Genomic DNA, 24,285 nt, shown 5'->3' on the forward strand with positions numbered 1-24,285 from the left:
AGTGACAAATAGAAATGTCTTAAAAACTAAATTTTTGTTATGACCAATTTTGTCATAGGAAATTTGGAGTGTTGAGCGAAACCTTTTCAAGGTATAACAACATCCAAATTGGAATTTCCAGAGAAACTCAGTAGTTATTCTTTTCAAAATTTTCTTTTTGGAAAATCAGATTAGATTTGCAATCAAATTTTAGGTGGAAGATTAAACGTATCAAGAGGCAACTTCATTTATTGAAAGAGAAATTGAAATTTTGTACTGACTTCGAATCTTAAAGAGTTCGAGTTCAAATTCAAAATCGAACTTTAGTTTAACTGAACTCGAGTTTGACTTCAAAAGAAATTTTGAAAATTTGTACTGAATTTAAATCTAAGGACTGCAAGGTTATATCTAAGTTGGAGGCTCTTAGCACAGTGGTAAGGCGTTCATTTTGAATTCGTCAGATCGTGTATTCGATCCCATGCCATGGCAATGATAGTGTGTGAGGACAAGCTATCACTTGACCTCCAGCTTCAGGTCTACCACAACTTGAACAAATTTGGCTGCAATAGTGGTACCACGTAAAAGTTCTAGACGCAAAAAAAACGGCCTTGAGTCGCAAAAAACAGCTTCGCTCAGCAAAATAAGACTGTCTGGAATGTGGGGAGATAATACAAATGGACTATCCTCGACAGGACTGTTAAGGCCTACTGATAGCTCCTCTGCGATTCGCAGGAACTACAATTATTATTATTATTAAGTTCTAAGATCAGTGAACGCCGACCGACTCATGGTAAGAAAAATCAATAAAATCGAAATCAGTTTCTTTCTGATTATGTTAGCTTTTTAACTTTTTTCCAATTAATCATGAATTATAACTTTTTTGATTTACACTTGTATGTACACACATAACTTATTTACAGGTCAAAAAAGAATCCGCGAGTGAAAAAAAAAATGAAAAAAACTGACATGTCAGAGCAGTCATTGCAAAAAAATTGATACTAAACAACTTTAGCAAAAAACCATCAATGCAGAATTCTTGATACAAAACACAGAAAAAAAACTAGACGGTAAAATTTAAAAAAAACACAAAAAAAAACAAAACTAAGATTTGATCAACTTTTTTCTTTCCACTATTATTTCAAACGTATAGTGAGATTAAAAGCTCTCCTAAAACTTACCTTTTTTGTTTCGAACGTTTCAGTCATACGATGGTTGGAGTTTCGAGCGATACTTTTTCGAGGTATAACAACTATCTGAATTTAATTTTAAGAGAAACTCAGTAGTTATTCCTTCAAACTTGTTTTCAGAAAACCTCAATTGATTTGCATTAAAATTTTAAGTGAAAGAGCAAACATATCCATAAGCAACTTCATTCAATAAAAAAAATTTTGAATTCTAAGTTTAAAAATTTTTCAGGCCATATCTAAAGGGTTATATCTAAACTTTAAGTTCACTAAATGCCGACTCATGAAAAAATTATTTTCAAAAAAAACTTAAATTTAATCAAATTTCATTCTGATTATGTTATCTTTTCATTATTTTTTCAATTTATTGAGAAATATAAGATCTTTGATTTACACTTTTATAAAATTCTTTGCAGGCCATAAAAGAAAATAATAAAACAAATTGAAATATCAGATCATCAATCACAAAAAAATTGATGCTGAACAATTTCATTAAAAAGTATCAATGCAGAAGCCATTATACAAAATACAGAAAACTACGAGATGGTAACTAAAAAAAAAACACGAAAAAACTAACATTTGATCAACACACTTCTATCCAATGTTAATTCAAACGTATAATGAGAAAGAAGAAGATCTTCTTTTTTTGTAATAAACGTTTTAGACACGATGTTAAGAGTGCCGATCGATACCTTTTTGAGGTATAACTACAACCGGAGTGTAATTTCAAGAAAAATTCGGTAGTACTTTTTTCAAACTTTTTTTTATAGAAAATCAGCTTAGAATTGCAATCAAATTTTAAGTGGATGAGCAAACGTATCCAAATTCAACTTCTTACTGAATTCTTATCCAGACACTGCAAGTTTATAGGTAAATTCTAAGATCACTGAACGCTGACTCATGAAAGAGTAACTTTCAAAAACAAAATAAATTTTAATCAAGCTTCTTCCTGATGATGTTAGCTTTTCACAATTTTTTCCGATTAGTTGTGAAATATAACTTCAGTGTTTTACACCTGTAAGTACCCACATAACTTTTTTGCAAGCCAAAAAAAATTGGCGAGTGGAAAAAAAATGAAGCAAATCAATATGTCAGAGCACTTATCACAAACAAACTGATACTAAACAACTTTATCAAAAAGCATAAATCCAGACGCCATGATGTAAAAAACTGAAAAATTCTAAGAAACAAAAAAAATTCTGACTAACATTTGATCTGATCAACTCTTTTCTTTCAAATTTAATTCAAACGTACAGTGAGGAAGAAAAAATCTTTAAAAAGTATTGTGTTTTTCGTTTTGAACGTTTTAGTCAATCGATGTTTGTAGTGTCGAGCGAAACCCTTGCGAAGTATAACAACACCCAAAATGTAATTTCAAGAGAAACTCTGTAGTTGTTTTTGAAACTTGTTCTTAGAAAATCAGATTTGATATGCACTCAAATTTTAAATGGAAGAGCAATCATATCCAGAAAGAATTTAATTTTTTTAAGTTTTAATTCAAGTGTTGCAGGGTTATATCTAAACTCTAAGGTCATTGAACGCCGACTCATGAAAAAATTAAATTCAGAAAACTCAAATTCAATCAACAAGGTTACGTAATTTTCAATGTAAAATCAGATGGAAGATTTTGAAAGTTCAGGAAAATTAACTATCAAAAAATGTGAGGGTGCAAGGATGAGCAAAATCATTAGGGTTAAGCGCAACCAGGTGGACGCTGAGAGTTCCTTAACACAAATAATGCTCCATTGCTTGTCAAATATTGCTCCATTCAAATAATATTTTTCTCAAGGAAACTACAACTTTGCTTACGATTGTTGAATTCAACAATCTCCAACTACCTCGAATCAAGAGTGGTATATAAATTGTCTTTTTTGGATATAACTTCAGCTATATTGGAAAAACTTTTTGAGATTCGGCCAATAAAATTGAAGAACGAATGAAAGCAGACAGACCGGAAGGTTTCCACCTTCAGCATTGTGAAGTTGAGGGAAAGAGCGCAGAGTTGTATTGATAAAATGTACAAAAGTCGAACAACCAAATATATTTTTGCCTTCAGAGACAATAATATTTAGGAACAGAAAATTGGCGTGATCATATGAGCCGAATTTAGGAATAACGAGATGAAGCTGAAACAATACTCCAGTACATATTGCTTTTTTATTCCACAATCAACAATTCAAATCAATAGTAACTGTCAACAATTCATGTCTATGAAATTTAATTGTTTAATTGTTCTTTTGATGAATTAATTTTAAAGGTCAACTGTGATGGCTAGTTTTTCAACCTGATGGATCAAAATCATTCCATTTAACTTGTTAATTTAGAATAAAATATTGTAATTATCCTTACGATGCTTGTATCCGCGATTAGCAAGCTTTATTATATCGGATCATACTCTTTCTTTTAAGCAACTTGTCTAACGAATCACTGAATTCTATTCTCAATTATGCTTTTTCGTCAACTCACACACATATTTTTGTGTCACGACTGCATATCAGATACCCTATCCATTCAAATAATGTTTTTTTGTTGTTCTTACTTTCATCATCTTCGATTCGTAAAAACTCCGTTTTTTGTCTTTCCTTGGTTTGTTTTTTTAATGGGTTTTGAATTTTTTTGACTTATAGTTGATCGGCCGGGTGGTCTCAAATAATTTCGGTGTTAGAAAAACATGACATGTCTCTTTTGCGCATTATTCTTTGAGGGGGTAATTGATAAACTTTTCAAGAATTTTTTTAGGGTAAAACTTTTCGTAGTTTATATTAATCTCATAAAAATTTCTCTTTTTTGGTTCAACGGGTGTCAGGAGTTAGGAAAAAACTATCTATTTCCGGTTGATATGGCATTTTCCAACTGAACAAAAACATAGAAGTAATTATTACAACGTTCTAGCCCTAATTTTAGGAGTAACACGTTCGTCGACCCAATTTACTAAGAACTACATTGAGTTGGTTTTAGTAGAGGCGGTGAAAAACACATAGGATGTAATCTTAACGCTAATCAATTTTATGGGATTAGGTTTCTGTTCGTTCTATATGAATTTTGCGGGCGATTGTTGAATTAATTCATCTTTTATTATTTTTTTGGTCTGCTCAAAGTTTGTCGGTTTTGTCATTACTTCGTAAATTTTGATTCGATGCAATTTTATCTATCAATTTTTTCGTGTACGACAAATTTAGGCAAATATTTGGAAATGTGCTAGATCTAGCTTTTTCTGACATTTCAAAAACTTTTCTTGACTTAGGGGCGGTGGCCTCATTTTTTAGGTCTGCTATATTGTCATCCAATGTTGGTGTTGTATTTCAATTGTTAGTTTTAGTAAAAAATTACAAGTTTTGATTAGATTTCACTCCATCGTTAATGAAGATACAGTTTTGGGCCCTTTTTTTCCAATCTATTAAAAAAGAGAGGCTTCAGAAAACAGTTAACAAAAACTCACCAACCATTACAAAGTGCACATGATACTTTTTTCATCCATAGACGCAAAAACGACCGATGTTCTTTAGCATTTTTTGACAAACAAATCACAGTTGAACATACTTGGCAAAAAAGATTGATGCAGAAGCCATCTTACAAGTTTTATTATATAACTAGACAACAAAAAAAGAACCACAAGAAAATTTAATAGACTATCACTAGATCATCTTTTTACTTTCCAAGATTGAGATAAGTGTATATTGAGAAAGAAAATTACTTTAGACAATTTTTTGTTATGAATGAACTGTTTAATCATACGTAGTTTGCAATGCCGATAACACGCTTCTGGGTAAAAACGGGATTACTATAGAGACTCTAGGGATTACTAAAAGCAGACGTTTTATCGAAAAAAAATAAATTTAAATTGGAAGAGCAAACATATCCAGAATCAGTTTCGTTAATTAAACAAGTAAATGAAAGTTTCTTACTTAATTTTAACTAGTTACTGCAGGGTTATATCCAGATTATAAAATCACTAAACGACAACCCATGGAAAAAATCTTTAATAAAATTTAAATGTAATCCAATTTCATTCTGATTATGTTATCTTTTTAATATTTAGCAGTTGCACAATATAACTGAATAGAATTAAATTCGCAGCAAGTTGAAATGTTATTTTTGAAAAAAAAAATCATTTTTTAAGCACGATTTTAAAAGGATAAGAAAACGAGTTAACTATGCGTTTTGGTATACTGAAGGTGTAAATGACAAATTTTTGAGTTTTGTTTTTTCAATAGTTTATCATCGTTTTTTAATTTAGCTCATTGGGTGTCAAGATTTAGGAGGAGGTCAATTCATATCCGATTATAAAAATAATAGTGATAACGTATTAGTCCTTTTATTATGAGTTTTTTGAAAGTTCGAGTTTTTTGAAAGTTCGAAATTTGAACAATTCTGAAGAAAGGGGGGTAACAGCCAAACTGATGAGCGTTCACGGTCGCTAGAAACAAAAAACGAAAATAGCAGTTGACATCGGACACTTATAACGATTCAAGTGTTAAAGACACCATCTCGTGAGAACAAAATTCCAGTGGTTGATTCCAAACAATGCTTATCCTCATGAATTTAGAAAATAGGAGGATAACAACGTTGTGCACCACAAAATTATAATAACATTAAGTTTGTTTCAAGTAGTGCAATAGTTTAACAATATAGAGAACTTATCATTGAAAGAGCACCAACTTGAGGTAATTTAAACTCTCGAAGCGCCGCTGATAACTTTCTATTAAGTACTGTTTTATATGGACCTGATTGTATAACCTAAGTAACAATTATACAGAAAAAAATCATAAATTTAAAGAAAAAAAATAAATTTCAAAATTTCAAAATTCAAGAAAAGAGGGCTGGTCTCTAAAGACTGTTTTCCCATCTATTAGCGTTTTTTTATTTGCTGGAATGCCTTGAACACATGAATTTATCTCTACAAAAAAACCAGAGTTTGAGTAGTTGAGCACGACGAAAAGGCTAACGCATCTCTAATGGGTTCAAAATCTAATTTTCATCCAATTTAAATTTGAAAAAGTGATTTTTAGCCACCTTTTCAGTCATTATAACTACGTTTTCTGGAAACTCAAGATTCAGTTTTTGTCTATTACTGGCATAAAAAAAAGCTAAGTAGGATTTGTTAAAACGATAGACTAAAAGTTATGAAGCATTCACTGACCCTCATGTACGAAAACCAACTGACCAGGTTGAAAATGAGAAAACACAAAGAGTTAAAGTATCTGACGTCAGTCAGTCATCAAGAAAACTTTTTCTACTTTTCATTGCTATGTAATTTCTGGGCGAGTGATTCAACAGGATAATATTAAGATTTTTTGATTTTATGATAAAAATCTTTGCTCAGCAGTGTCGTCTCAGCGACGGTCATCGCAGCTTGTGTCTGCTAGTTTTTTGCGCAATGTTGGCGTTGTATTGCATTGTTTGCGAAGCTCTTCTTTGCCCCTTTTCGGAAACTTTTTTTTATTTTACTCTGACTACAGACACACCACCCATGCTGGTGGTGCAGTATCGGGTCAATTCATATCTGATCTTTGCAAATAAGGTGCGGTTTATATTTAGGAACCAATTGTATTGAACGCCAGAAGGCTAAAAAACTGATTAACGGCACAAAACTCTTCTTTTCCGTGTGAGCCAATAGATTACAAAAACCTTTGCGCTTATATTGCAGCAGAAAAGTATCATATAGATCGACGAAGGTTGAATGCGAGAGATGCCGAAACTATAAAAACTTCAAATGTGGAAAAATGTCCGATGATGTATGGGCATCAAAAACCGAGCCCGAGATAGTGTGGTAATTTTGAAGCTGCTCTATATCCAAATCTGTTGAAAAATTGTTTTATGCTAATCGATTAATCTTAGAGGTGTTGGCTTTTTTTTAACACGATAGCTTAAAACCAAATAGATGTGAAACTTTGAAAAAAATTTTGGACAATGATGATTTATTGCCATTTGAACTATTCCATTGCAGAGAACATGACGAAGCACATAGTTGCGAAAACGTTTGAATTTTACAATATACAAATTTTTTTTTCAACATCAATAACTGTCTACAAATTTCTTGTTGTGGATGTAACTCTACATATATTCGTCAAATGGTTCGACATCCTACCACTAGAACAGATTAACACCGCAAAAAAGTTCTCACCTATAGGACAACATCAAATTGATATGGGAATATAGGGCACGATTGCGGGAACGTCATGCCACGCTAACACAAATTTCAAGCCACTGGCAGCGAAAGCATTTCACGCATAGAAGTAGAGTTTGCAAAAAACTCGTCTGAAGAGTCCAGGAGCAAGAAATTGACACTGAAAATAAATTTCAAAAAGTATGAATTAAGAAAAAATGACGTCTTTAAAAAACAGAAACTGAAAAAAATCAAAAAACTAAATATACGATGTATAAAATTGAAAGGTAGAACATAGAGAAGGTCTCGGAGACTTAAGTAAGACCACAGGTTTTTTAAAAAATTTATGCGCCAGTTTTAAATTGCGACCATGTGATTGGTTGATATTTTTCTTTACTTTTTTTGCTTGATTAAAAAAAAAATTTAAGTTAAAATGATCATCGATCAAAGAAAGGTATTTTTATGATGCATGATCATCTTATAAAAATTTAAATCTCTTAAACCTGAAAAGCTCAATTGTTCGAAATTACCTACTTTTTCAAAACATTCAAAAAAGTTCTCACCTTTTTCTATCAAAAGTTCTCACTCTTCTATCAAAGTTCTCACTCTTCTATCAAAAGTTATCAATTTGATAGAAAAACATCAAATTGATATGGAAAAATACGGCTCAATTGCGGGAAGGTCATGCCACGCTAACACAAATTTCAAGCCACTGGCTTGAAAGCATTTCAATTATGAGAGAAGAGTTAGAAAAAATCAACGGAAGAGATCAGCAGCAAGAAAGTGACACTGAAAACAAATTTCACAAAATTGGCCTAAGCTGAAATAAATTTGTAAAATTTGAAATAAAAAAAATTGACGTCATTAAAAAACAGAAACTGAAACAAATTGAAAAGCTAAAAATACGATGAAAAAAATTGAACGATAGAACTTAGAGAAGATCTCAGATACTTAAGTGAGATCATAGGTTTTTTTTAAATTTATGCGCCAGTTTTAAATTGCGATCGTGTGATTGGTTGATTTTTTTTATTTGTTTTGCTTAATTTGAAAAAATTTTCAAGTTAAAATGATCATCAATCAAATTAAGATATTTTTATGATGATTGATCATTTTCAAAAAATTTAAATTTCATAAACCTGAAACGCTTAGCCTGCTTGAAAATGTTCATTAGCTACTTTTTCAAAACCTTCAGAAAAGTTCTCACCTATAGGACAACATCAAATTGATATGGAAAAGTAGGGCACGTTTGCGGGAACGTCATGCGACGCTAACTCAAATTTCAATCCACTGGCATTGAAAGCATTTCACTCATGGAAGGAGAGTTTGACAAAAACTCATCTGAAGAGTTCAGGAGCAAGAAAATGACATTAAAAATAAATTTCAAAAACTGACCTAAGCAGAAAAAAATTTATAAACGTTGAATTAAGAAAAAGTTACGTCTTTAACAAACAGAAACTGAAACAAATCGAAAAACTTATCAAACGATGAAAAAATTGAAAGATAGAACCTAGAGAAGGTCTCGATAACTTAAGTGCGATTATAGGTTTTTTTTAAATTTATGCGCCAGTTTACAATTGCGATTGTGTGATTGGTGGATTTTTTTGCTTTTCCACTTAATTAAAAGTTTTTTTTCTATATCTATATTTGAATAAACAACAATTTCACAAAAATAAATCAAAATTTGAAAATTGATGACGCCGTAAATATCTTTATCTATTTGATCCAAAAACTGGAAAACTTCTTGAAACAAAAGAATGTCATCATTTTCTTCTTTTTCCACAAGTTCAATTCTGGTCTACAGGCTTCGGCCTCTATCGACCAGCTCTTTCGTCGACATCCATTTCGTCATTCCAAAAACGATGCGTCCTACATTTCAGACGCCCATAGTTTGTCAAGTCTTGCTTTGAATATGTTGACGTTCTCGCTCGATATTATTCTTTCAGGCAATGAGTTCCAGTCGTTAATGGCTGCGATAGTGAAGAAGTTTTGTCTTGCTGTTGTTTTGGTTTTCCTCGTTAAAATTTTGTACGGGTTTCCTCGGGTGTCTCTTTCATTGATCGTAATGAGTTTTGAAAACAAAATTTTGAAGACTTCTATCATTCTTCCGCGCTTCCTTCTATACTCCAGCGTTGGCAGTTTCAGAGCTTTCAGTCTTTCCGGGTAACTAAGTTTTGTATGTTTGCGACCAGTCTTGTCGCCCGCCGTTGAACGTTCTCAATCATGATCTTGTCCTTTTTCAGGTATGGGTTCCAACACTGATTTGCGTGTTCCAGGTGTAGGGCTTTATATAGGGTTGTTAGTACCTCAGCGTTAAGATAGATGAAGTTTTTCCGTATTATCGCGACCATGCCGTTGGCCAACCTTGTTTTCTTGGCAATGTGCTCACGGAATAGTAGTCTCGAGTCAACTATAACCCCTAAGGCTTTCTCAGTTTGAACATTATTAAGGTATGTATTCCCATCCAAGGTGTAATTTCGTTCCGCTAGTTTTACCCTTCCCGTTAACGTGAGCGTACGGCATTTTGTCATGTTGAACTTCATAAGGCTACCATCAGCCCATTTCGAAATTACATTCAGATCATTTTGCAGTTCTTCATCTTCACCTAAAGCTGTGACTGATCTGTAGATGTTCGCAACATCTGTGTAGAGGAGCATTTGGGATGTGATTCCATCCCCCATCGAGTTTATGTATATTAAGAACAGAATTGGTCCCAGTACAGACCCTTGTGGGACTCCACTGATGACGGGTGCCCATTCCGAAAAATTTTCGTTGACCACCACTCTTTGTTTTCTTTCTGTTAAGAATGAGGTAATCCATTCGAGAGTTTTTTCTCTGATCCCGTATCTCGAAATTGTGTTTAGTAGTCTTTTGTGGGGTACACTATCAAAGGCTTTTTGGAAGTCGATGTAGATGATATCTACCTCGTTACCTCTGTCCAGTTCTGCTGTCCAGTCGTCAAGTGCTCTCAGTAACTGTATGGTCGTTGATCGCCCTGGTAAAAACCCGAATTGCTTGTCTGATATGATATTGTTGTTTTCTAAAAATTCATACAGGTGACGTCTGATGATTTTTTCCATAATTTTACAACAAATGGATGTCAGGCTAATAGGTCTGTAATTGTTAGGATCACTTTTTGCGTCCTTCTTGTGAGTTGCTGTTATATTTGCGCACTTCCAATCTTCTGGTATTTCACCTTTCTCCCAGGAACTTTGCATTAAACCACTCATCATTTCAGCTATTTCGTATCGGGATTCTCGCAATACCCGAGGGTGTACGTTATCTGACCCCATTGATTTCGTAGTGTCTAGCGCATTGAGTTCATTTAGGATTGTCTCTTTGGAGATAAAGAGGTAAAGAGGTCATTAGATATTTGATTTTCTTGTTAATCCACTACTTCCCAGCTGCCTGGTGTTTCGATCGTGAATACAGAACTGAAAAAGTTGGCAAGAGTATCAGCTTTATCTTTGTCGTTCATGGCCCACTTGTCTGGTCCAATTTTGAGAGCCGGTATTGTTTCGGTTGTTTTAATTTTCTTATTCACGTAGTTCCAGAACTTTTTAGGTTGGTGTTTGATGCTTTTGGATACATCTTCTTTGTGCTTTCGAACACATTGTCGTGTCAATTTCCTGACTTTGTTTCGAGCCGATGTGTAGTTTTCATAGTTTCTTTGCGACTTCTCTTTCTTGAAATCTTTCCAAGTTTTATGTTTATCTCGAAGTACATCTCTTACTTCGGAGCTCATTGGCAATTTGTAGTTCTATATTGAAATAAACAACAATTTCTCAAAAATAAAACAAAATTTGAAAATCGAAAAAAATGAAGAGAATGACACAACGAATGATAAGTTTTTTCAACTACAAATTGGCCTAAGTTGAAATAAAATAATAAAATTTGAAATAAGAAAAAATGACGTCTGTAAAAAACAGAAACTGAAACAAATTGAAAAGCTAAAAATACGATGAAAAAAAATAAACGATTGAACTTAAAGAAGGTCTCAGATACTTAAGTGAGATCATAGGTTTTTTTTTAATTTATGCGCCAGTTTAAAATTGCGATCGTGTGATTGTTTGATTTTTTTTTTACTTTTTTGCTAATTAAAAAAAATTTCTAGTTTAAATGAGCATCGATCAAAGTAAGGTATTTTTATGATGAATGATCATCTTAAAAAAATTTAAATCTTTTGAACCTGAAAAGCTCAATTGTTCGAAATTACCTACTTTTGCAAAACCTTCAAAAAAGTTCTCACCTATAGAACAACATCAAATTGATATGGAAAAGTAGGGCACGATTGCGGGAACGTCATGCCACGCTAACACAAATTTCAAGCCACTGGCATTGAAAGCATTTCACTCATGGAAGGAGAGTTTGAGAAAAACTCATCTGGAGAGTTCAGGAGCAAGAAATTGACATTAAAAATAAATTTCAAAAAACTGACCTAAGCAGGGTGACGTCCCACTTGTACCAAAATGAAAAATCGGTCCCATTTGTACCAAAACTATTCAACTCGATTTCTGATTGGTCGAATTGTGAGCCAACGAATTATTACATTAATTTCCTACCGTTCAAACAGAAGAAAACTAAACAGCAGAATAGTGACCGCCGCAGTCGCGCCAACGTGTTGCGAGCTTGCCAACAGAGGGTAGGACTCTATACGAAAATTAGAGCCGGTTATCGCCGCGAAGCGGCGACGCGCGCGTAGTGCGCCCACCGGCGACCTTAAACCAAGAGCTTAAAGTAGTCGGCTTAATAGTCTTAGGCCAATTGAATATTTTTGGTACAAACGCAATTGATTTTTTATTTTGGTACAAATGGGACTGATTTATCATTTTGGTACTCGTGAATACCCACCCCTAAGCAGAAACAAATTTATAAACTTTGAATTAAGAAAAAATTACGTCTTTAACAAACAGAAACTGAAACAAATCGGAAAACTAAATAAACGATGAAAAAAATTGAAAGATAGAACCTAGAGAAGGTCTCGGTAACTTAAGTGAGATCATAGGTTTTTTTTAAATTTATGCGCCAGTTTAAAATTGCGATTGTGTGATTGGTTGATTTTTTTAAAAACTTTTTTGCTTAATTAAAAGTTTTTTTAATATAAGGAACGCCCTCGTGGTCTGGGGATACAGACCCAGCCATGAGCTCACTATTTGTGCATATAACTAACTGAATTTGCGCGGTTTGCCCGATAGCCTTAAAAAGTTATGACTTTGTCGTCCCGATGTTAATGGACCACACCTTGAACGGTTAAAAGCATGTGAAGCTGTGTTTAGACGTTAGGCAGTCGTTTTAGAACCTGGCTTATTTTCCGTCGTTTTGTTTTTTCCGGGCGAATGCTACATAGGTTATATATATGATATCTCTTTCAGATGACGGCTGATTTATAACTTTAGCCGTCGACTGCTTTAATAATGGCAGCGTCACCATTTCAGAAGCCTGGAAGGAGGCACAATAGGCTGAGAACGGGCATTGCTCCTAACAAAGAACCCAAATCGATCCCTATATTTTTATCCATCTTCAAATTTGTAAGTATCGAGTGATTGTGATACTGAAAGCGTAATTGTTTATTTATTCTGTCAAATTTTACCTTTTGGTCAATTCTTATACAATTCAATTGTGAAAAAATGTGTGAAATGTCTGTTATTTCTCGACTGCAAAGTAAAGCTTTAGGGAAAGTGTCTTTGGGTACCCAAAATTGCTATTTGAAATATTAGTCAACCTAATATTAGTGCAATAATCCCGAGTTATAGAAGAATTATCCGAAAGTTTATTTAGTCGCCATTCTATAAGCTTGAATTAGCATGTCAATAGTTTTCACCCAATTTATTTTTTTACAGGATGGTTGTAGCTCAGAACCTTTTGAAGGATTCACCGATGACGATATTGCGCAAGTGGAGATCAACCTTCCGAAGTTTTCGTCCATCGGTCAGACTGAAACAACAACATCAGAGTCTAATGAAAAAGTAAAATCTTCTAAATTTAGCCTTCTTACTTTTGCGATAAGCAAGCGTTAGCAAATCGGAGCATTTACTTTTTCAGGTTGGCAACTTGTTCAATTCACTTGATAGCTTCGTCGCTTATACAAAAATTGAAGTTCAGCTGTTCGTCACGAAAATTGTTTCACGCTTAGTAGCTTCATTACGGTTTTCGTAAGATTTCAGCGATATAAACTATCATAGAAAATCCTTTTGATGTATTTTTGTTACGGTACATGTAATTCAGTAAGATTTAAAATTTGTGCTCCACGATTTTAGGGCTATTTAAAAAAAAAATCTTTTAACTTAGTCACTAGAAATCAATGAAGAGTCTCATCTTAAATTTTTAATTTTGCTATATCAGATGGTTTCATTATATAATCTGATTCCGAATTTGTTTATCTTGAAATAATATTTTTTTCTACAGTTGATTCCTTAGCCTGTCTAGAGCTTGTCAAATTGGTTTGTATGAAACATAAGTGTGTTAGAAAATGGTTAGATTGCGCCTAAAATATCATCCGCTTGCCGCCTAAAAACATATGACAAACCTGTGTTTGTCAGCCGCGAGCTATCAGTGGATGAAGCAAAACTTGAAAATCAAGCACTGCAAAAACGGCGGGAGCTCATAAACGAAAACATCGATAAACAAAACCTGCGCATCCGCGATGGAAAACTCTACCAGAAAATAGAAAACAGATGGACAGCAGTTGCAACCGAAAAAACGGAGAACTCAATCTCCAATTGACTAGAACTCTTTCCTAGCCTACTCATCTACAACGTCCGAAGCATACTCGACTACAATCGAAGATCAAACTTCGCAAATGCGATAAACACAAGCTGTCAATACCAACTACTTTGCCTAACCGAAACATGGTTAACCAACGACATAACAGACAACTCCATATTCTTGCCTCAATTTGAACTCTATCGATCTGAAAGAACTTCAAAAGCCGGTCTATCAAAACACGGAGGAGTTCTAATTGGCATCAACGCCAACATACCACATAACCGCATTGATACAGGCATGCAAGACTGCGTAATGGTTCAACTCAAGATATCTGTACCAATACTTGTCTGCTGTATATATTGTGCCCCTGTGTATAGCCCATACCGATGGTCACTAGATCAACTTAACTCATTGCTGAACTTAATAAAAGCAACACAACGCGAGCAAGGCATACAAAATCTTGTCATTGTAGGAGATATCAACTTCTCGTGTACAAATTGGAAATCACTCTCATCAAAATGCGAGTACGAACAAAGCATCCTAGACAACTTCCAGGAATTAAACCTGGAACAATTCATGATAACCGATACTGGAAAGAGCCTTGATATCCTGCTCTGCAACAATCCTGATATCATACTAGACGTATACATGGACAATCGGCTCAAAAACGACTTCACCTCAGATCACCCGCCTTACGGCTCAAAGTTACATATGAATCACAAAATAAATCACGAAAGGGTCCCTCTACCCTCCCAAAAGTACGACTTTTCAGACTTTGCCTTCAAAAAAGGCAACTGGAACGAAATCAACGAATATGTGCGAGAGCACCACTTCAACCCATACTGCTACAGCAACGTTGATCTCCTGGTAGATCAGTGGTATAATTGGGTCTACGGTATTATAGTCAAACACATACCCCGAAAAACCCAACATAGGAAACATCTAGCGCCCTGGGTTTCTCCCACGAGCTCAAACCTCATGAAAAAAGTAGAAACTCTCAGACGCCAAAGTAAAACAAATACCCTAAAGATCCAGCAATTACAAACTGAATTGTCCTTATCGCTCTCAGCTGACCAATGCAATCATGAAACAGAAATTTTCAAGTCTGGAATCTTCTCAAACGTCCAAAAATACCTCAAAACTATCATGAAAACAAGCTCAATCCCAACTGAGGTATTTCGTGACGATAAGTCAGCTAATACCGATATCGAAAAAGCCGAATTATTTAATCAGTACTTCCAATCCGTTTTCAGTAAGAATCACCACGATTATACTCTCACAGAGGGACAGCCCAAGCTGTCGATGATTCATTTCTCAGAACTAGAAATACAACTCGTTCTCCAATCGCTGGACGAGAGCAAGGCCAAAGAACTTGACTGTATGGGGAACAACCTGCTGAAAAAATTGTCAGACTCCCTACCAAAGTCACTGCATCTCATATTCAACACAATTGCAAACAAATGCTACTTCCCATCATTCTGGAAAACAAGCGAAATAATCCCCATATTTAAAGAAGGGAACAAACAAATGGTAGATAATTACAGGCCGATCAGCCTCGTAGCAGTATCCAAAGTCCTCAAGAAACTTATTTTCGACAGAATGTACCCAATCTTATCCACCGCATTGTCCCAATCTCAACACGGTTTTCGGCAAAGACGCTCATCTATAACAAACCTAATCGAATACCTGCACGAAATGTTTGTGAACTTTGACAATAGCAACTGCCACTTCCTAGCGTCATTTTACCTCGACTTCCAGAAGGCTTTTGACAAATTCAATCACAATATAACGATCGAAAAACTCAGCAGAGCTGGAATAACAGGCCCAATATTGGATCTAATCAAAAGTTACCTGACCGGTCGAACCCAAACAGTACGCATCGGCAGCTCGGTCTCAAGCCAACTGCCAATTGTGGAGTGCCTCAAGGATCTATTCTAGGGCCACTCCTTTTCTTAGTATACATCAACGACTTGCCAAAATGTGTCATGTCATCGTGCTACGGCTATGCGGATGACTATAAAATTATGGGCACCGACACGACTACCCTGCACATCGATATTAGAAAAGTCTGGAAGTGGTGTGAAACCAATGAAATGCGCCTCAATATGACCAAGAGCAAAACACTAGTAATCAAGGGCGAGTGCAACCTAAGCATATTCTCGTACAAATTCGAACAGCCTAACGAACTTAAGATCTTGGAATGATAATGTCAAAAAATCTTAACTGGACTTCTCATGCAAACAATCGTGCGAGCAAAGCCCTATACTGCATCAAAAGAAACTTATCACCTGCCACAACCATGAACAACAGGAAAAATGCATATAAAAGCTATGTAGTACCTATCGTTAGCTATGCATCATCAGTCTGGAAACCCTCAAAGCAAGATCTTGCCACCTTAGAAAAAGTGCAACAGAGAGCAACGAAATGGATACTTGGAAATAAACAAATTCCTTATAAATCGAGGTTAACCACTCTTCAAATTCTTCCCTTGTCTCTTTACCAAGAAATGCATGTACTACTTTTGTTCGCGAACATTCTAAGAGGAAAGACCGACCTGGAATGGTGGCGATTTATAGAAACCACTGAATCAAATCGACCGAAAACAACAAGACGTTTCAACGCGAAGAACTTTCGACTTCATAAATGCGAATCTGATTTCTGGCAACGCGCCTGCAGCCTGACAAACATATTTCACGATCACGTGAAATATGAAGTCCTATTATGTGACTCGTTTAAACCAAAAATATCAAGAGTGTACTGGCAATTCTACGAGAAAATCTACAATGAAGTCGATACCTGCACCTGGAGAATCAACTGCGGATGCACAAGATGCTTAAACTTCAAAAAACTAAACCTATAAAACTAAAATATGATTGATCTCATAAACTTGATTCGGGAGCTAACTCCCATGGATGTATCCTAAATTCTGTTTTATTATTATTATTATTATTAATTGTAAAATTTTAAAATCATGATTCATCGCAATAATCACAGACAATGTATTTTACTGTCAATAAATCCGAAAACCTACAAAATCTAATTAAGTTTAACTCAAGTGAACTAAAATTGAACTGGAGGCGCAGCTGAGCTTCGCATCACTTACGGTGCAAAAGTATATACCAGTGTTCAGCACTGGGATAAACATTTGAATCTTATATCGTAAGTGATGCAAGCTCAGCAAGGCTATTTCAATCGGGTACTTAACTTTTTCTCCTAACCAACTTTGTCCACAAGCGCGGCACTTTTAGAAGATCTTCACTTCTAGGGGAAGATACCTAAGTAGTATCTTCCTCCAGAAGATACTTAAGAAGTAGTAATAAGCTCAAAGCCTTTTCAGGTAGTAATTATCTTCTTAAAAAGTTTCTCAATTTTTTTTTGTGTTCGTGATTTTCGTCCTAATCTATGTGGGTTGATTTTCCATTTTTTTTTCTATATCTGGAATTTCACAAATTTGTAATTTTACCATGTCTGATTTGAGTTTTTATTTTTTGAGACACTTTGGAAATATTTTTCACTTTTTTCAAAAATTTAGTTTTTCTCAAACTTGCCCTTATTTTCGAAAAAGAAAATGGTAAGAATGGGGAGTCCGCTATGTGTCTGCATACTCCTCACCTTATCTCTTTTACCTTACCCCACTTTCTACATCCTTCGAAAAAGTGTGGGGGTATTTTTGATCCATATTTTAATTGTTTTCTCGAAAAATACCCTCTCAAATCTGAGATTTTGATTTGAATGGATATAACAGGTTGTTGGAAGCTCCCCTGCATTAGCGACTACGCCCAAAAAACAAAAATGTACAGCCCTTGAAAAAGTCAATTTTTCGATTTTTTTTTACCAGTTTTTGAAAATTGTCTCGAAAACTACCCTCCCCAAATCTGAGGTTTTGCTTTCATTGAGCAGAACGGGTTGTGGGAAGCTCTGTCGCATAAATGATTACGCCTAAATTTTTTACTTAAATTTTTTTCCTAATCTGAGATATTAGTTTCAATCGAAAGGACATCTGATATGGAATTTGCCTAAAGAAACGATTACGCCCAAGTTCAAATACATGAAAAGTTATGACCCTCAGAAAAGTCAAAATTTCGATTTTTTGACCGTTTTTCGAAACTTTTTTTTTTCTCGAAAACTACCCTCCAAATCTGAGGTATAGACAGTTGCGCCTAATTTTCTTTGCACTAGAGTTTATGACCCTCTGACAAGTCAAATTATTCTTGTCTTTCCGCATCAGTACAAAAAGTTATCAAATAGGTATTTCCAGCTTTAGCTGGCCTCTAGTATTCAAATAGTTTCAGTTTTTGTTATATGAACTTAGTCAACTTATTTCGCGTAATTTCGAGAGCAAAATATACCCTTTAACTGTTTTGAAATAGTATGAGCATTTTATCAGTTTTTATTTGAAATTTTTTTTGCCTAATTTTTTTTATTTTTTTCTTTAGAGACCTAGTTGTCATATTTTAGGAAAATTAAACGCTTAAATAAAAACGACATATTCTTGAAAAGTAGTGTAATTGTGTTTTTTTCATGTGGTTTAATCTCTTATAATATAAGGTTGATTTAAGATGACAAAACATTTGACTCGTGTTCTCACTTGATTTTAGTGATTGATCTTTTGTAAATCTACAGCAAAAATGTATATTCAAATTGCTGGAACAGATCTTATAGATCTTTATAACAGTCAGTCTATTTCTCGCATCAAACTAAGCTATCGCGAAGATACATTTAAGTCCATAGCCGATCAAGACACGATCCAGCATCAATTCAATCACCAGACGTACACAGCAATCCTGTGAAATTTCATTTCGCCAGTCAGCGTGGTCCGCCAAACAGTCTCTTGACATGAGTGGAAAGAACCGAAGATATCCACAGTCCCAGCGTTAAAATATCCGCCAGTGTCTTATTAGCAGCAGCGGCTGGCTTAACGCCGCCTGAAGAATTAATTGCTGCGTGGTAAGCCTTAATCGATTCTGTTGAGCCGGACTATATGATATTGAAGAATTCATTTTCCGAGAGTTTGAAGTCCTTCAATTCGACCAGTGACCTTTACATAGGATGTTTGGAAAGGGCGGAAGTGGAGATAGCAATTGACACATGCTCTGAGCTGTCATCCAGTACGACAAGAATACTCGCGGCAATCAACGCGCATCTCACCATGGAATATCGTGATCGAATGAAGGCTTCCGCTTCAGTAAACACCAGTCAAATCATAAGTAACTTCGCTAAATTGCCATCAATTTCACTCCCTTAATTTGATGGGAGCGACGAGCAGTGGTTGTCTGTCAATGACGAATTCAAGGCAGCTTACCACAAAAACCCGAAGCTGTCTGAATTCCAGAAGTTTATGTACCTCAAGTGATGCGTGAAGTGGTTTGCAAAACGAGTCATCACAAATCTCGCCATCACTGAGAAAAACTATGACGTGGAACGAAAATTTCTGGAGAAAGTGTCACAAGAAAGATCGACTCAACCAGAGGACGCTTCTCAACTAGATCATCAATTTTCGAATGGTTAAGGAGGAGGACTTACAACTTCGACTACTGCATTCCACGTTCAATAAAGAGAGCCAATCGATAAGAGCTATGGATTGTGATACTCGAAACAATGTGTGGCGCCATGTCTTGTCACTAAAGATGAATGCAGAGTCACAGAAGGCATGAGAGCTTCATAATCCAGGGTCAGTATGTCTCTCATTCCGAGGCAAGCTCGAATTTTTGCATAATCGGTTTAGATCTTTGGAGAGCATCGCGCACAGTGTGTCCAGAATTGCTTCATGCAGACAAGACGTGGTCGACCACAATTTTTGAAGGGCAACGTCAAAGTTTGCCATGTGTATCATAATCTCTCCTGTTGTCAGAAGTTTCGAGATGCTCATTTACAACAGAGGAGCGAAATCGTCAAGAAGCTCCAGCTCTGTTTCAATTGTCTACATAAAGGTCATGGGGCAGCATACTGTCCATCAGTGTCCAGATGCAAGGAATGCCCAGACATTGGATGACCCACTTCAGGAGTCGCAGATCACAATTCTGCCAACTGCAGACATTACGGTTCTCACACGATCCGGAGAAGAGGTAAAATTACGAGTTTTGATTGACTCTTGTTTCTGAGTCGACGCCATTATAGTGAATTCACCCAGACGTTTGCAGATTCCAACACGGAAGTCATGCGACTGGGTCCTTGAAGTGAATCAGAAGTTCCCATGAAGACTAACGGTGAGCTAAGCATGACTACGCTTTTCCAAGACAATGCCAGACTAGAAGTCAAATGTTTAATTCTGGATAGAATCACAAACAGTTTGAGTCAAGTGACTCCAATATCCAGCGCACAGTGTGCATCTTCGCAAGACGTCGACTTGGCAGTTCCCCCAGTTTAGTCAACCAGGGGAAATCAACCTTCTATTTCGCGACTGTCCTCCCGGATCGTGGGTCCTCATGAATCTGATGAATTCTTCCATGTGCCATTGGACTACGGAATCCAGCTTCTGGATAGCGGAAGACGATCGTGGGAGATCGAGGATGTTCCAGCGATTCAGAAGTCCGAATACACTCCTCATGAGTTACAGTGTAATGACCACTACAATGCCACAACCTCTAAAGATCTAGAAGGCAGACCACTCCTCCGGATCCTTTTTGACTGCATCATGATCTTCTAAGCAATTACCGGGCCTTTGCTGCGTGGTAAGCCTTAATCGATTCTGTTGAGCCGGACTATATGATATTGAAGAATTCATTTTCCGAGAGTTTGAAGTCCTTCAATTCGACCAGTGACCTTTACATAGGATGTTTGGAAAGGGCGGAAGTGGAGATAGCAATTGACACATGCTCTGAGCTGTCATCCAGTACGACAAGAATACTCGCGGCAATCAACGCGCATCTCACCATGGAATATCGTGATCGAATGAAGGCTATCGCGAAGATACATTTAAGTCCATAGCCGATCAAGACACGATCCAGCATCAATTCAATCACCAGACGTACACAGCAATCCTGTGAAATTTCATTTCGCCAGTCAGCGTGGTCCGCCAAACAGTCTCTTGACATGAGTGGAAAGAACCGAAGATATCCACAGTCCCAGCGTTAAAATATCCGCCAGTGTCTTATTAGCAGCAGCGGCTGGCTTAACGCCGCCTGAAGAATTAATTGCTGCGTGGTAAGCCTTAATCGATTCTGTTGAGCCGGACTATATGATATTGAAGAATTCATTTTCCGAGAGTTTGAAGTCCTTCAATTCGACCAGTGACCTTTACATAGGATGTTTGGAAAGGGCGGAAGTGGAGATAGCAATTGACACATGCTCTGAGCTGTCATCCAGTACGACAAGAATACTCGCGGCAATCAACGCGCATCTCACCATGGAATATCGTGATCGAATGAAGGCTTCCGCTTCAGTAAACACCAGTCAAATCATAAGTAACGTCGCTAAATTGCCATCAATTTCACTCCCTTAATTTGATGGGAGCGACGAGCAGTGGTTGTCTGTCAATGACGAATTCAAGGCAGCTTACCACAAAAACCCGAAGCTGTCTGAATTCCAGAAGTTTATGTACCTCAAGTGATGCGTGAAGTGGTTTGCAAAACGAGTCATCACAAATCTCGCCATCACTGAGAAAAACTATGACGTGGAACGAAAATTTCTGGAGAAAGTGTCACAAGAAAGATCGACTCAACCAGAGGACGCTTCTCAACTAGATCATCAATTTTCGAATGGTTAAGGAGGAGGACTTACAACTTCGACTACTGCATTCCACGTTCAATAAAGAGAGCCAATCGATAAGAGCTATGGATTGTGATACTCGAAACAATGTGTGGCGCCATGTCTTGTCACTAAAGATGAATGCAGAGTCACAGAAGGCATGAGAGCTTCATAATCCAGGGTCAGTATGTCTCTCATTCCGAGGCAAGCTCGAATTTTTGCATAATCGGTTTAGATCTTTGGAGAGCATCGCGCACAGTGTGTCCAGAATTGCTTCATGCAGACAAGACGTGGTCGACCACAATTTTTGAAGGGCAACGTCAAAGTTTGCCATGTGTATCATAATCTCTCCTGTTGTCAGAAGTTTCGAGATGCTCATTTACAACAGAGGAGCGAAATCGTCAAGAAGCTCCAGCTCTGTTTCAATTGTCTACATAAAGGTCATGGGGCAGCATACTGTCCATCAGTGTCCAGATGCAAGGAATGCCCAGACATTGGATGACCCACTTCAGGAGTCGCAGATCACAATTCTGCCAACTGCAGACATTACGGTTCTCACACGATCCGGAGAAGAGGTAAAATTACGAGTTTTGATTGACTCTTGTTTCTGAGTCGACGCCATTATAGTGAATTCACCCAGACGTTTGCAGATTCCAACACGGAAGTCATGCGACTGGGTCCTTGAAGTGAATCAGAAGTTCCCATGAAGACTAACGGTGAGCTAAGCATGACTACGCTTTTCCAAGACAATGCCAGACTAGAAGTCAAATGTTTAATTCTGGATAGAATCACAAACAGTTTGAGTCAAGTGACTCCAATATCCAGCGCACAGTGTGCATCTTCGCAAGACGTCGACTTGGCAGTTCCCCCAGTTTAGTCAACCAGGGGAAATCAACCTTCTATTTCGCGACTGTCCTCCCGGATCGTGGGTCCTCATGAATCTGATGAATTCTTCCATGTGCCATTGGACTACGGAATCCAGCTTCTGGATAGCGGAAGACGATCGTGGGAGATCGAGGATGTTCCAGCGATTCAGAAGTCCGAATACACTCCTCATGAGTTACAGTGTAATGACCACTACAATGCCACAACCTCTAAAGATCTAGAAGGCAGACCACTCCTCCGGATCCTTTTTGACTGCATCATGATCTTCTAAGCAATTACCGGGCCTTTTCAGGATCTCAACACGACCTAGCTTCTCCAGGATTGCATTGGTGCCAGCTCCCGGCACGCAATCTGTGCACTTCGAGAAACTGCTGATGTTCCACCATGAGAGTCCATGAAGATGTACCCTGCTCATACTGAAGGATCCCATTATAACCGAGGACGTCCAGAAGATAAACTTAGGATTCCAACGGCAAAGGAACTCCTCGCTTCTCTAAAATCGACAAATGAACTATCGTTCGAATCCTTGCTGGACTCGATGATGCTCCGCACATTACGGTTAGTCGTCAAATCATCCCAGTAGCTTCGGCAAGGTCTTCGACAGTCTGGGACTCCTGATCCCTGCAACGACTCTACCTCTCCGCACGATAGTCCAATAAACTTGGAAGGGTGAACTCAATTGGGATGATGATGTATAGGTAATTAGTTCCACTAGTGGATGTCTACTCTGGAAACGTTAGATAAGCTCAAGGGTCTAAAGAAGCCGGAAGTCCAATAAAACATCCTAAGTGATGCTTCGGAAAGTACATACGGAGCTTGTGTCCATTCCCGGACATCTTCAGGCCATACCCATGCCAGCTGTACTTCAGTTGCTGCTAAGTCCATGATCCGTGCTCGTTGCTTGAGGGTGAAGCAACATTACCCAGCCCAGAAAAAAAATTGCATGTAGTTCTTGAACAGGGGCACAACAGCGGTTCGCCGTGATGAGCTGTACAGCTCTTGTGTTGGTCCTTTCCCCCGTGGATAAATGGTCTTAAGTAAGTCACGGCTGGCACCAAAAAGTCGAAATCCATCCCATGACTGGAATTTTGTGCCATGGACATCAGATCCAAACTGCTAGACATCATTCAGACCCTACACATAAACACCAGTACGTATGCTTGGAGCGACTGCACAATCGCTCTGGTATGGGTGACTTCAACACCTTGCAAGTTCCTAAAATATGTGGCCTATCGAATGGCTAGCTGAATTGTCATCATTAGAAAGCGCCAGTAGTCATCCAGTGAAGCCATGTTCAAAGGCTTACAAGCAGTTGTTCGTCAAGTCCAGGCTAAATGCTTCCCCGAAGAACTCGCGTTCCTCAATCGTAACAAGCCATTCAGTAAGGCATCCAATATACTACAGTTAAACTGTTGTGTTGATGAACACCAGATGTTAAGAGTTGGTGGTCGAACCACAGCTCAGTTTGCCTTAATGAAGATGCGAAATACCGGTTGAATATCGTATAAATACAACTTAACCCAACTCGATGTTCGACAGTCACGAGAAGTTACTACACGCCGGACAGAATGCACCGTACTCGACAACGCTTCTGGATCATCGGTGCACGACGGATGACCAGACAAGTGACAGCCGCATGCATCAGGTGTTATCGATAGAATTGTCGAAGTATGAGCCATTGTTTGGGCGACTACCCTTAGAAAGAGTCAGTATCTCAACTCCCTTCGCATATACCGACATTGA

The 24,285-nt window shown here is 37.0% G+C and overlaps 2 protein-coding genes across 2 annotated transcripts in view; one reads left to right on the top strand and one right to left on the bottom strand.

Moving 5' to 3' along the window:
• LOC134843703 (serine/threonine-protein kinase N2-like) overlaps nucleotides 1-24,285 on the bottom strand; it is a 234,593-nt gene that overhangs the window by 187,523 nt on the left and 22,785 nt on the right. The window lies entirely within an intron of this gene.
• Nucleotides 12,643-24,285, top strand: part of LOC134844916 (uncharacterized) — a 50,899-nt gene continuing 39,256 nt past the window's right edge. The window contains exons 1-2 of the mRNA XM_063861742.1: nucleotides 12,643-12,794; nucleotides 13,107-13,232. Coding sequence (XP_063717812.1) covers nucleotides 12,681-12,794; nucleotides 13,107-13,232 — 240 coding nt within the window. The 5' untranslated portion in view covers nucleotides 12,643-12,680. The remainder of the gene's footprint in view (nucleotides 12,795-13,106; nucleotides 13,233-24,285) is intronic.

This window comes from Symsagittifera roscoffensis, chromosome 4 (genome assembly GCF_963678635.1).
Source record: "Symsagittifera roscoffensis chromosome 4, txSymRosc1.1, whole genome shotgun sequence".
In the NCBI taxonomy this organism is placed as follows: Eukaryota; Metazoa; Xenacoelomorpha; order Acoela; family Convolutidae; genus Symsagittifera; species Symsagittifera roscoffensis.